General features: G+C 43.3%; 2 protein-coding genes across 4 annotated transcripts; both read right to left on the bottom strand.

The window, feature by feature from the left end:
* Positions 1 to 888: 888 nt before the first annotated feature.
* LOC123180721 (pentatricopeptide repeat-containing protein At5g65560) lies at positions 889 to 4,806 on the bottom strand. Of its 3 annotated transcripts, none has more exons than XM_044592835.1 (2): positions 2,471 to 4,806; positions 889 to 1,318 (listed from the first exon to the last, which is right to left on the bottom strand). In XM_044592835.1, the coding sequence occupies exons 1-2, from the start codon at positions 4,581 to 4,583 to the stop codon at positions 981 to 983; spliced, it is 2,451 nt and encodes an 816-aa protein (XP_044448770.1). In that variant the 5' UTR covers positions 4,584 to 4,806; the 3' UTR covers positions 889 to 980. The 3 variants fall into 3 exon arrangements, with proteins under 3 accessions (XP_044448770.1, XP_044448771.1, XP_044448769.1); XM_044592836.1 differs by having other exon boundaries at positions 889 to 1,394; positions 2,547 to 4,806; XM_044592834.1 differs by having other exon boundaries at positions 984 to 1,479; positions 1,791 to 4,798.
* Positions 4,807 to 6,719: 1,913 nt separating this feature from the next.
* LOC123180720 (FACT complex subunit SSRP1-B) lies at positions 6,720 to 12,432 on the bottom strand. Its single transcript, XM_044592833.1, has 16 exons — positions 12,197 to 12,432; positions 11,183 to 11,368; positions 10,891 to 10,996; positions 10,662 to 10,798; positions 10,174 to 10,257; positions 10,004 to 10,095; positions 9,791 to 9,899; positions 9,603 to 9,689; positions 9,430 to 9,522; positions 8,612 to 8,809; positions 8,384 to 8,535; positions 8,144 to 8,297; positions 7,943 to 8,038; positions 7,675 to 7,848; positions 7,233 to 7,311; positions 6,720 to 7,126 (listed from the first exon to the last, which is right to left on the bottom strand). The coding sequence occupies exons 1-16, from the start codon at positions 12,248 to 12,250 to the stop codon at positions 6,996 to 6,998; spliced, it is 1,932 nt and encodes a 643-aa protein (XP_044448768.1). The 5' UTR covers positions 12,251 to 12,432; the 3' UTR covers positions 6,720 to 6,995.
* Positions 12,433 to 13,882: the final 1,450 nt, after the last annotated feature.

Below are 13,882 nucleotides of genomic sequence, written 5' to 3'. Positions count from 1 at the left end.
AACAAAGAAACAAGAGCATACATTTTTAGTAGTGTTAAGCACCCTTTTGTTGTTTCTGTAGATGATTGGGTAGATACAACAAATGGTAGCTGCTCCTTCCCTGCCCAAATTAAGGGTAAGGGGTACTCAGACACAGTGAATGTTAAGACCCAGATAATTGCTGCAATGCAACAAAGAAATCAAGTAGGTATTGCAAAACGACATGCTTCTACAGTCAATGTAGCAGAACATTCGGCGCTCCAAAAAAATGCTAGTTTGAATTTAGTACATACTTGTACCTTGTTCTGAAGGGAACAAAACAGTGTTGCTCTCAAGTCTTCCATACATCTGCATTACAACTTTTACATTTCAACTATGCATTCAGAAGTATTTTCATCAAATAAAACAATAATTTGCAGGAATCAATGTGAAGGACTAAACAGGTGCTGATCTAGCAATGTGGATTGACAACTGAGTGTGGCAATCTTTAGGAAAGAACATTTATCATAGAGGTTTAATACCATAAATTCTACGTCACATATTCGCATGCAACAAACTTCTGAAAGCAGCGATTGCAACATATGATATGAAACACACACACTTCTGACGCTACTAACAGATAAAAACGAGACAGTAGATGCGATGAGAATATGGGATACCTCCCATCCTGTCCATTCAGCTTGCTGTCACGAGCGCTTCGCCAACTTTGATAGAGTATTGGAATTTGGAAACTCTATCTTGACTCCAGGCAGATGATAAGTGAAAGTTCACTGAACTGTGTAGGTATATCGAATGATGGCAGTATGTAGACTGCACCAATCCTGGACCCAGAACATGACCAAACTCACGTTTATCAACTGATGGTGAGACAACAAGAACCAGATTCCAACAAATTCAAGGCCAGCTGAATTCATCCAAAATTATGCTCCCATGTAACCATGCCGGGGCTAAGCCCAGGACAAAGTAGTTTCTACAACAAGTGAACCGTTTAAACAAGATCTTCATTCAGTTTCCAGCAACAAATGAATTAAAGATGCATATGTCCTAGTGCTAGCAACACACTTTTTATCATCCATCACTGAAAGCATCCCTAAACATGCCCCAGTATGCCGCTTCTCATGTAGGCAATCAATTAAAAGTTTCCAGACAATCTCATCATAGTTGTACCCTAAGCCAAGTATGTCACTGAAAATTGATACAGCCATCCCATGATCTCCACTATCACAAAGGCCAGAAAGGAGAAGGCAGCATGACTTTAGCCCTGGCTGAAAGCTCTGATGGGCCATCGATCTAAATTGCTCGCATGCTTCCCTGTACATCTTTAAGTTACAATAGCAACCAAGTAGATAATCAGACATGTCTTCATCCAACAGAACGCTGTTTCCCTGCATTTTTAGCAACAGCCATTCCACCTCCTCCAGTCGACACTGATTACACAATCCCCTCAGCAATCCCCTCTGAAGGGAACAAAACAGTGTTGCTCTCAAGTCTTCCATACATCTGCATTACAACTTTTACATTTCAACTATGCATTCAGAAGTATTTTCATCAAATAAAACAATAATTTGCAGGAATCAATGTGAAGGACTAAACAGGTGCTGATCTAGCAATGTGGATTGACAACTGAGTGTGGCAATCTTTAGGAAAGAACATTTATCATAGAGGTTTAATACCATAAATTCTACGTCACATATTCGCATGCAACAAACTTCTGAAAGCAGCGATTGCAACATATGATATGAAACACACACACTTCTGACGCTACTAACAGATAAAAACGAGACAGTAGATGCGATGAGAATATGGGATACCTCCCATCCTGTCCATTCAGCTTGCTGTCACGAGCGCTTCGCCAACTTTGATAGAGTATTGGAATTTGGAAACTCTATCTTGACTCCAGGCAGATGATAAGTGAAAGTTCACTGAACTGTGTAGGTATATCGAATGATGGCAGTATGTAGACTGCACCAATCCTGGACCCAGAACATGACCAAACTCACGTTTATCAACTGATGGTGAGACAACAAGAACCAGATTCCAACAAATTCAAGGCCAGCTGAATTCATCCAAAATTATGCTCCCATGTAACCATGCCGGGGCTAAGCCCAGGACAAAGTAGTTTCTACAACAAGTGAACCGTTTAAACAAGATCTTCATTCAGTTTCCAGCAACAAATGAATTAAAGATGCATATGTCCTAGTGCTAGCAACACACTTTTTATCATCCATCACTGAAAGCATCCCTAAACATGCCCCAGTATGCCGCTTCTCATGTAGGCAATCAATTAAAAGTTTCCAGACAATCTCATCATAGTTGTACCCTAAGCCAAGTATGTCACTGAAAATTGATACAGCCATCCCATGATCTCCACTATCACAAAGGCCAGAAAGGAGAAGGCAGCATGACTTTAGCCCTGGCTGAAAGCTCTGATGGGCCATCGATCTAAATTGCTCGCATGCTTCCCTGTACATCTTTAAGTTACAATAGCAACCAAGTAGATAATCAGACATGTCTTCATCCAACAGAACGCTGTTTCCCTGCATTTTTAGCAACAGCCATTCCACCTCCTCCAGTCGACACTGATTACACAATCCCCTCAGCAGTGCCTTGTATGTGCTAATGCCAGGAGCAGCATCAGATTTACACATCTGTTCAAAAAGCTCCTGCAGATTTCTCACATCTACCATCTTCCATACTTTTTCATTATCAAATGCATCACTATCATCCTTGTTACACATATGATTAAGCAATATCGAATATGTTGTACAATTTGGATCAATAGGGACAGAAAGCATCTTCACATGTGCAAAGAAGGCTTTCACCATCAGGCCAGCATCACTATACGCCTTTATGATAGCGTTATATGTTTCCACATCTGGAGAAACACCTGCTTCATGCATTTCAACAATATCCACATCTATATTGTCTTCCTTCCTTGCACCTTCAAACCAGTCTGTACTGATTTTCAGTGTATATGTCTGTTTGTCAGGTTTGCAACCAGAAGATATCATTTGCTCATACATCTTGGCAGCATCTGCATGCTTCTTGTCCCAAAGCATTTGCTTGATCAGAATGTTAAATGTACAAGTTGTTGGTTCTATCCCCTGCTTCTTCATCTTGTCTAGTAAATCTATAGCCCTATCCAATCTTTTCACTTTGCACAGACCATCAATAAGGGCGTTGTAGGTGTGAACATCAGATATACAGTCCTCTGAAGCCATCTTCTCCATCAGCCCAAAAGCAGAATCAATATCACCTACTTGGCAATATCCATGAATCAGTGAATTATATATGACGCTGTGTGCCTTAATACCTTTCTGAGGAAGACAAGAAAAGAGAGAATGAGCCTCCTCCAGTCGACCTTGCTCACAATGAGCATCTATAAAGATGGCATAAGTTTGTCGATCTGGAAGAACGCCATAATCCTCCATCAAATCAAGCAACCGGAAAGCAATCTTCATTTCACCCACGCTACACTGACCAGATATCAGCGAGTTGAATGTAACAATATTCGGCAACAACCCAGCCCCAACCATTTGTGTCAAGAAGGCCATCGCTTGATGCACTTTACCGCCGCAACAGAATCCATGGATCACCACATTAAAAATTTGGACATTTGGGTTGACCCCATTCTTCTTCATCAACTGCAAAACATCAAGAGCAGCCTTCATATCACCAACCTTACAATACCCATCAATCAACACATTGTAAGTGGCAACTCCAAGAGCAACGCCCTTCACTAAGGCTTCACACAACACCTTGGCACCATGCTCCACTTTTCCATGCTTCCACAGACCATGGACAACTATGGTATATGTCCAGCAATCTGGAGCACACTGCTGCATCTCCATTTTCTCCAACAACTTGGTCACATCATCGAACCTCCCCTCCTGACAAAGTCCGCCAATCAAGGCATTATAAGTCACGACGTTTGGCACCACACCCTTATCGACCATCTCACCCAACAAAGCCTCGGCGTCCCCAACACGCCTAGCCTTGCAGAGCCCATCGAGCAGCACAGTGTATGTGTGCACCCCGGGTCTGCACCAGCCCCTCGACATTTTAGCAAACACCCTACAGGCATCGTCAATGCGCCCCACGGCACACAGGCCCTGGATCAGGATAGTGTAGGAGTGTCTGTCGTAGTAGACACCCCAACGGCGTGGCATCTGCACGAACAACCCGCACGCAGCTGTGAGGAGGCCGGCCCTGCAGAGGCCGAGCATGAGGCAGTTGTAGGTGAAGGTGTCCGGCGCGAACCCCGCCTCGTGCATCCGAGCCAGAGCGGCCCTGGCGTCGGCGAGGAGAGCGAGCTTGCAGTGCGCGCTGATGAGCGTGTTGTAGGAACAGCGATCGGGAGGCGCACCGGACTTTAGCATGGCGCCGAAGGAGGCCAGGAGGTGCGCGAGGCGCGGCGCCTCACTGCCCCTGGAAGAATATGAGATGAGGACGGCATTGTGGGATCGGACGTCGGAGGGGTCGAGGCGAGGGGGGTCCAGGTCGGGAGGGGATGGAACGGCCGACGCTGCGGCAGAGGTGGAGAAGCGGAGGGCGTCGATGGACTCCGCCACCGCCACCGCCGGCGGCGGCGAGAGGCGGCGCATAATTGGTGGGAGTTTAGTGATGGAAAGCGAACGATCGGATCTGGGGACGAATTAGGGGAAGATGCTGGCTGAATTGGTGCGAGATGATAGTTCCGTCTCTCCCTGGTTCATCCAGAGGTGAAGGCCGAATGAGATTCTCTGACTTTGGGTGGCTGACGACAACAAATTCCTAGCTTTTCTGAGCGAAAACCAATTCATAACTTTTTTTGAAGCGAAGACATGCATGTAGCTGTCCTTAGGGCTTATTAGGGTATCTCGGCTCTGGCCTGGGCCTTCTTGGGCTTCGGTATTTGCCCCACTTTACAAGCCTCGTATCCCTAAAAAGAGTTAATTTGCCTCATGGTTGTTCCAATGGCAAGTGGCCTCAACCCCACCCGTCAATCTTGGGGGAAAGGGAGGGGTAAATTATCAAAATGAAAAGTAAAGTGTGGGTTAAGATTCAATTTCTCGCTTTGGTAGTGAGACGTAGTGGATGATCCAATGCTTTCTTCAGGAGCAGGTGAACAATATGATGGATGCGACTCTATCTGGTACTTGAAGATTGTTTTTTTAAGGTGTGGCACACTTTATTTGAATGAAATGGTTACATCACAAAAGCAGTTTAGCTAAGAGAAAATTTTGAGGATTTTCATCCCAAGAAATTACATAGTTCGAACCATACTAGTATGCCACTTTGTTCACCTTCTTGGGCAATGTGCAAAAGATATCGACCGAGCTCGCTAAGGGCAATCTGAAAGCACTTAGTGAGAACTACAGACTACGGGTTCCAGATCTATGTTTTCCTGTTGCAAGCTTGTATAATTTCGAGACAATCCAATTCGAATGTGGCCATTGAACAGCCAGGACGATCCGGCGTCACCAATCCATCTCTTGTCGCCATTACCTCTGCAGGCCATAACATGATCAATTAAGGTGGTTGAACCTGCCATCGCCTCACCCAAATGATTACAAAGAACATCTGTTGTAGCTTACATACCATCATAAAAAAAAACAAGCATCGATGTTCATCTTGTAGGAATTTGGAGTGAGCTTGGACCATTTTTTCTTCCTGGTTTGAATAGAGCTCATTGAATATTTGATGTTATTACATGTATTGCTAGAGTGGTTCTCGATGGACTCAAAACACATCCTCCTTCACTTTGTCTCTTCATTACCACCAGATATGTCTAGCCCCCACTGAAATGATTTCTTGAAATCCCTGGGACGGTATTAAAGAATCACACTACCCTATCTATCCACATTAAACGCTTGCTCGATCGCATCCTTCAGGTTGAAAGCTTTCCACACCTCTCGTGCCCACTTACATGTGAACATTAGATGTCGAACATCTTTCACACCGCCCTTGGACATTGAGCAAAGATCACAATATAACGATTTGCAGGCACATACATGCCTAGTATAATTCCATGAAGAGCTTTCCATCCGAAGATTTTTATTTTGCACGACACACGCAACTTCCACAAAATTTCCCAAGCAGGTTACTGCTCAAGGGGTCGACATCATCTCTTCTAAATCTATTAGCAAACTGATGCTCCCATTCAACATGAAACAATGTGACTTCGTTTTATACCAAGCTACAAAATCCTCAACCAACTATGCGCTCAATGGAATTGTCCCGGATAATAGCTTCATCCCGTTGGTGTGCCATCAGGTTGATAAGTTCATCAATTATTTAGAGGATTCATAGTCCCAAAATGGACAAAATTCAGACAAAACGAACGTCCGTTTGGGATCATACGTTAGAGTTGGCCTTAGACATGACCTCTTTGCCTTCAAAAGAAACAGCCGTCTGGGTTAGAGTTGGCCTTAGACATGACCTCTCTTATGCCATCAAAAAAAAACGGCCGTCCATTTGGAGGTTTGGGGTCGTGCGTTGGAGTTGGCCTTATATATGACCTCTCTTATGCCATCAAAAGATGCTTTGCTAGGTAATGTCAGGCACAACTACAGCGCGTTGGTCATTAGAGGACGCATGCACAAAGACTTGGGCCGGCTACAGCTCTAGGTAGCGTTGGTCATCAGAGGACGCATGCACAAAGACAGGCCTGCTACGGTATGGGAGGGTGAACTTATAGCTCTAGGGCAGCATCAACGGCTCATTCTGTGGCGGTATTAGTCATTTAATGGTTCAAGGACTTCAAGGTAATGTATGCTTTGTAATTCCGATGAAGATTTGAGTATTTTGCAGAAAAAAGTTGCACAAGCAGGGTGCGAATAAAACACCTGTCACATGTGCTGACAGTTCGTAGCAAAGCAAACATTACCTTGGAACCTACATATCCTAACTGTTCTTTGTTAACTCAGTAACGCAGGGATCACACCTCAACAGTCACTACAGCCAAGATAGATCGGATGCCTACTTGTACCATGACTCGAAAGTATGCTCCTTTCGACAACGGCCAATCTTCCAATTCAATCGGACGATCCATCTGCGGAGTCCACGTCTACAGGAGCCGCACCAGCGCCACGGTAGGCAGCAGACTCCTCTGCATAGCGTTTCTTATCCACTTGGGACTGCTCAACGTATGGCTGCTTCTCCTCAGCTGCAAATATGACAATTGGAAATGATTAACACGAGAGTTATTTTTCCTTAAAAAAACTGACAGTGTGAACTGCACCATACTGCCATTGTAACTTAGGACATGTTACCTGACATCTTTTGCCACTTCTCTCCAAGCTTCTTTGCAATATCCGTGGTGCTGAGTTCGGGGTTGATGTTCTTCAAATTCTGCATTAGAAAAATGTCAATCGAAGATCCACTGTTTGCTTAATTTGACAGTGCACGCCAAATGTCTTGAGAAAGAATAGCAAATAATTCTACAACCTAACATAGAAACCATAGACTGCAACGTCAGAAATGAACTAAAATTCATCAAAAACAATGCAGGATACTCTTATTTAAGTTTGACCAAGTTCATAGAAATATTAGCTATCTGTAATACCAAATAAATACATATGAAAAACATGTTTCATGATGCATCTATTGGTATTGGTTTGATGCAGTTTGGGATGGAGCGGGTACGTGTTCAGATTACAATTTTGTCACCATGAAAGCAGAAAATTTTAATATGGATGGGTGCAAGTAACTTACAGCTCGCTCAGCCTTTGAGAAATACATGAATGGTGCTATTGCTCTTTTAGGGGCATTGGGATCTTTCTTCTGCTTCTTCTTCGGCTTTCTCTTCTCTGAACCTTCCACGTCCACATTCTTTGGTTTCCTCTTCGCAGGTGGCTTTGAGCTACTAGCTTCCTTTTTGGAAGATTTCTGAAACAAGAAGTTATTAAAGCAGTGGCTTGCCACATGTGTTTTGGTTCAGGTAAGTTTTCTTACAGATACTGTCAAGAGTAAATTTAGTTACCTCCTTTTCTCCATCGCTTATGCTGGCATCAGAACCCTCTTCAGAATCATCACTAGGGGATCCGCTGTCGTCCTTGTCCGCCACAAAATCTTCGTCCTGAAGTTGGAATAAGTTACAGTATGATTTACAAGTAAACAAATTACGCATTCTACTCCATGACCATATAGGCAAGGAAGAGCAAAGATTGCACACACACAATACCTCTTCATCACTTTCTTCATCACCGGCCTGATTTTTAATTCGCTCCAGATGTGGATCAACAGGGTCATCATCAGTGCTCTGAAGAGCAGCCGCAACGGCACCAGTTCTATCTTGGCCATCTTCTCCAAGATTCAGGATTTTCAAATTCTTACCACTTGAAGGAAAGAAACAAGAACTTATCATCCCCAAACGAATTAAATAGTATGCCAGTGATTAAATCAACAAGACATCAGCATTTACCTGACGAAGTTGAAGAGGTTATGGTATTCATTCCTTTGTATATTTCTGAAGAGATGTTCTTGGTCATTCTTTAGCTTGACCAGGAGATCAAAATAGTGAGATGACATACTAGCACCACCAGCACCATGGCGCTCAAATTCAACATACTCAATCTGCAGTAAATAACAGCTTAGCAGAGGACAAATGGATGAAGAACAATTAGGCATGTCAGAAATGTAGAAAACAGACCTCCTCATGCAGAATGAGCGTCGGGGGCTTTGGCAAAAAGAAAAAGCCTTTTTCAAGAGGATACAGCAATCCATCTTCAGCTTTAAGTGATGATTTCACGGCATATCCATCTTGACAGCTGCGGAATGTGCTTGGCCTCGTCACTTTAGCACCAGACAGGCCACGAAGAATTTTGGAGAATACCTCATGTTCTAGACCCTATGTATAAATCAAACATTTTGTGAGTTAATAAATCAAGATCCCAGAAAACTGTAAATGAAGAGCAAGTGCACAAGTAGAAAACAGAATATAAGGGGGCAATCATCTGATCACGACACAAATGATCGGTAATATTTAATTCAGTTCAGTAAAGCATTCTTTCACTAAACATACTTGCAAGCAGAAAATATGCATGTCAGTAGCTCTATGATTAAGTACTGAATGAAATTGTACAAATATAAACACAGATCATTTTCTGATAAACCCCAAGAGTTAGGTAATAAGTGCATTGGAGGGTTACTGCTGGTGTTTCAACAGTACATAATCACTAATATATACAGTATGCTTTATGAGTAGTATGTCATTAACTCTTGTATTGTTCTATTGGTATGTATTATTAATTCTGGTATCATTTCTTGTACATATTAATCAATAATAGTTCAGAGCACTTGATAATTAAAGCATGTACCGCTGACAAAGGAAAACAAAATCAACACAAGCTATGATCAAAGTTTACAAAAAAAAAACAAGAGCTATGATCAACTTTGAGGTGAAATAGGTCGTGTTAAACTTAAAAGAGATGCAAGGAAAGTCAGCCATTAAGTGAATAAGAATATCACATTGTAAGAACTCTGCAGCCTGTCCTTGTACTTTTCAGCCAAAACCTCCTCACTTAATGACAGCTCCTTCTCAACTACATTCTCTGTCACAAACTGTTCATAAAGGAACCAGTTATTAAGTGTCATACAAGAACTGTAGCCAAGTTAGTGTGAAATGTATCATAATACTATACCTGAATAACAATGTGGGGATACAATGTTTGTCCTTTGCGAATTGGCGGATCAAGTGTGATGACCACAAATGTATGAGGGTTGTTTGACTGAAGGGCACAAAGTATAAGCATGAAATCATATTAGCTTCTTGACAGTATACAAAGGCGAAGAATTCTTGATAGTTCACAAAGCATGAAAGTAGTAGAACCTTTGGCAAAACAAAGAGCCGAAGAATACTGCTATACTGGATTTTGAAATCATTAGCTTGTCCTTGGAGTCGCAAGAATGACATATGAAGCTCAACAGTGTATCGACCTCTGAATTAAAAATAAGCAGTTAGCTATGGCATGAAATGAAACAAATAAACGGATAGGCTTATTTTAGGAAAGGCAAAGAGTCTACAGTTACAAGATTTTCTCACCTTGGGGTAAGAATGGCAATTCCCTCCAATGAGACAACAGCCTCTTCCGATGATCCAACGTCAGCTATAGCCAAGATTTTCTGCCAAAAAATCTGAAGAGAGAACATTTCACTATTTGCGCAAAATATGCATGCATGTTGTGTCATATTGTGCTTATCAAATGAACTCACATGAGCCGAGGGACGTTCCTCATCACCGAGGAATTGAGTATTTGAAGTTGGTACATGAAAACTTAAATCCATCAGCGAATCTTTCTGCAGAAAATGATGAAAAGGGGAGTTATAATCACTTGTTTTACTAATGATCTTTGTAAGATTTTTGTGGTAAAGATCGGAATCCTCTAGATGGTTCTCAATGGTGCATTTACATTCTGTGCAATAGAAGATTTCGACAGTGTATCTCCTGCCTAAAACGAGATTGAAAGAACAGCTATAGCCGCATAAACTTTTACGTGCACAGGCAAGGAAACTAATAAGAGTCACTATAAAGAGAGTAAAAAAACTGATGTTAGTTTAAATATACACACCAATGTTGGGATTCAGACACAAAAATTTACCTTTTTTACACCCAGCAACAGTAAGCAAACGCCAACCAAATAGGTAACACTTTACAAAACTACAGAGTAACTTTGATCAATATATACAGGCAGGCAACAGACCTCATTAGCCCCTGTAGTATCATCAACATGGAACTCAAGAACAACATCTGTTTTTCCTTGCAACTGAGTTTGTGATACATCTGATAGAGAGACTTCAAATGCTTCCTTTGAGCCAACATTAAAGCTAAGCATATTGCCTGAAAATGGGGAGAATGGGAAAATGAAACAAATTTTCCAAAAAGGAAATGGAGTACCCACTATCAGACAGACTATAGAGAACTCAGCTAACCATTGATGTCGACCGCGCCCCAATTATGGCCACTAACAGAAAGCTGCTTCTCCTCTGGTGTGGTTCCCGTGTTCTTTTGTATGAAGTTAGTAAGGTTACTAACATCCTACAAAACAATATAAACAAAATATTTCTCAGGTTACAACTAGAGTTTCAGTTATCCAAGAAAGATTGAAACTAGACACAGAAAGCAGATGCAACTGTGATTGTACAACTTCTCTTATTTTCTAGCATCTCTTCATGTCAAGTATACAATCAATTAATTTCTTGGGGGGAAATGGTAGGCTATTACCTGTTCACGGAAGCCTTTGAACACGTACCGAATGCCCTCTTTGGTCCCAACACTAAGCTGATAAGATCTGGGGATTTTCATCCACGTCACAGAAATTATATCAGCTTTATCAACCTCAATTGTCTTTCCTCCACCTTGCTTCTTCCATGCAAGCCCTCCCGAATAAAGCCTAAACTGACCAGGGTTCTGCAAGTGCACAAACCATCAGTCCATAACAGCACGACGAGAATTTCAGTATCGCAGTAATGCCACTAACAGTGACCAATTCAACAACAATCATAAAAAATAGGGGTTCTGTTGGAATTGATCTATGTACTTTTTACCAAAATAGTAATTGGAATAGGGTCGTCACTAAGTTTCAAAAAGATATGAACCACGAATGAACACAAACGTACAATTCTTATTCGTTAAAATGAACCAACAAGTGTTTCAATCACATCTAGGAATGGTAAACAATGATAAGGAGAATACTCCTTAAAGAACATGTGCGAACTGTAAATAAGAAGTGATTATGAAGGCCATTGGCTGTGATCTTCCAATACAGTGCAGCCATAGCACAAATTGGCACACATGAATACCAAAATGGACGGCGCCTGGGTGATGGTAGCAATTGCACAAGACATTTATATATATCTATTGCATGAACATGTTCCTCGAATCCTAGATTAGTGCATGTTTGTAGTTGAGTTTCCAATTTGTTCCATCCCAAGCTAATTGGATATGGACTATTCATTTTGCCTGGCCAACATTGGTGTCCAAATCCAACAACCAACGGCGGATCACAAATTTACCCTCTGGAGCAGTTCCGTACCGCAGAGACGAAACAAACCCTAGCGTGTAAACCCTAGAAAAAACAAGCGCCGTTCTGAAAAATCTGCAGAACAAATTCCGCTAGATGAGCCCGTCCGCCAAACTCGCCAGCGCGGAATCGAACAGTCGAGCGGAAAACCCTAACGAAACAACGAATCAAATCACGGCGAACGAACTCGACAGGGGCGGGGGAGGCGCACTCACGTTGCCGACGCGGCCGCCGAGGGAGATGTTGTTGAAGAGGTGGCCGTCCGTCATGTCGCCCGCTGGCTCTGCGGCCGGTGACCGCAGCCGCCGCCGCTACAGGACTCGTGACCCGCTCTCTCGCGCGCGGGAGAGTCGCCTCCTCGGGTGCGGGATTTGGGAGCTCTGCGGCGAGGAGGAAGTGGCTTTCGCTTTGGCGCTTGGGGGATGGGGGCGCGCGGCGGGCTAATATAGGCGTTTGGGCAGAGAGCGGGCCGTATCTGACGGGTGGGGTCGATATATTGTCCGACGATGAAGGATTCATGGATTTTCATTACGGAAAATATAACGAGTGAACGTTCGCTCTATCGTACCTCCACGCGACACGATCTGACCTGTTCGATCCTAGCGTGAATCTCACCGCAGGGGCTGCCGCGGTCTAGGGTCAGCTTGGTCGTGACCTGACCCTCATGCTTGGATGACCGGTGCTGCCAGACAGGCCAGGCTTTGTAGTGATGAAGGGTGTGTTTGGTCGAGGAACCATGTCACGAGATGGAATAGTTTCATTCCAGAGGAACGGATCGGTTTCGTTTCTGTGTTTAGTAGGTGCAAAAATGTAGAACGGGTTCATGCCTCCCAAGCAAAAAATCAACGTCCCATCGATACACTCCATGTAGCCTTAGCGTTGTGGCCGCATGGCCGGGCGTCCGAATTCGGTCGCCTCAGCCAGGCTAATTACCGTGCAATGAGTCTAGCCAGGCTAATTACGGTACAAAGAAATTTAGGCCAAGCGAATTTTCTTTATCATAGGATAGCAACCAAACAAACATTTATAATACCCAGGGACAACTTTAGGTGAGGCAAAAGATGATGTGGACGCAAGCAAACAGACCGTAAGAGAAACCCTAATCGATCCCCTAATAAAATGATTAAGAGGAGTAAAATTTCTTTTTTTTCCTTCCCTAATTGGCACCTAGGAGATCCCTTAAAAAATTTAGAGGAGTAAAAATTATACTTCTTGACAGCCTTGACTCCTATATTTACTCGCTAGCCAACCGACTGAGTAAAAAGTCTTCCCCTCCACCCTTGGTTGCACCCACCGCGCTCGTCCCCCACCTCGATTTGGTCGAATTTTTGTCATCGGTGACTATAAATCACCGAGACTACAGCCGTCGCTCGATTTGACGCACCTAGTCACCGACGCTGACACTTTGGAGGGACTCGATGCACATGTTACGGCATCCACCTCGACCGCTACCCGCATTTCGGTATGCCCTCCTCCTCTCGCCGCTCGCATCTCACATCTCGGTTGACCGTCGGTCGGGCTCAGCCCTTGCGCAGCAGCTCATCGGCGAGCCTCTGCCGATGATCAAGTGTGACCACTGCTGATGGCTGGTGGTGCACCTCGCTTCGAGCACGCCAAAACATCCCGGATGGGTTTTCGTCAAGTGAAAAAAGCACAGAGTGAGTTCCATTTCATATGGTTGTTCTTTGAAATTGTCCCAATGTGAAACTCATTGTAAAATTATATGTAGGACGGGTGCAAATTTTGGTGTTGGGAAGAAGAGTACATTAATATATTTATAGCGAGAAATTGTTAGATGTTGGTGCGGTAGTTGCTAGAGATGAGGCTAGAGAGGATGTTATGTCCAAGTTTGAAGAGGAGGAGAAGAAAAAGGTGTGCAATCTCGAGAAGCCGAAAGAGGA

This window comes from Triticum aestivum, chromosome 1D, assembly GCF_018294505.1.
Source record: "Triticum aestivum cultivar Chinese Spring chromosome 1D, IWGSC CS RefSeq v2.1, whole genome shotgun sequence".
Classification (NCBI taxonomy): Eukaryota; Viridiplantae; Streptophyta; class Magnoliopsida; order Poales; family Poaceae; genus Triticum; species Triticum aestivum.
Note: the sequence above shows the minus strand (reverse complement) of the source record. Positions and strands in the feature narration are given on the sequence as shown.

Excerpts from the sequence above, each read along its gene's own strand:
- LOC123180721 (XM_044592835.1), bottom strand. The coding sequence starts at position 4,583 with ATGCGCCGCCTCTCGCCGCCGCCGGCGGTGGCGGTGGCGGAGTCCATC. Across the intron at positions 1,319-2,470 it reads CATGTCTGATTATCTACTTG|GTTGCTATTGTAACTTAAAG; the intron begins GTTGCTATTGTA and ends ATTATCTACTTG.
- LOC123180720 (XM_044592833.1), bottom strand. The coding sequence starts at position 12,250 with ATGACGGACGGCCACCTCTTCAACAACATCTCCCTCGGCGGCCGCGTC. Across the intron at positions 10,799-10,890 it reads GGGCGCGGTCGACATCAATG|GCAATATGCTTAGCTTTAAT; the intron begins GTTAGCTGAGTT and ends CCCCATTTTCAG. Across the intron at positions 7,849-7,942 it reads TAAGCGATGGAGAAAAGGAG|AAATCTTCCAAAAAGGAAGC; the intron begins GTAACTAAATTT and ends TTCTTGTTTCAG.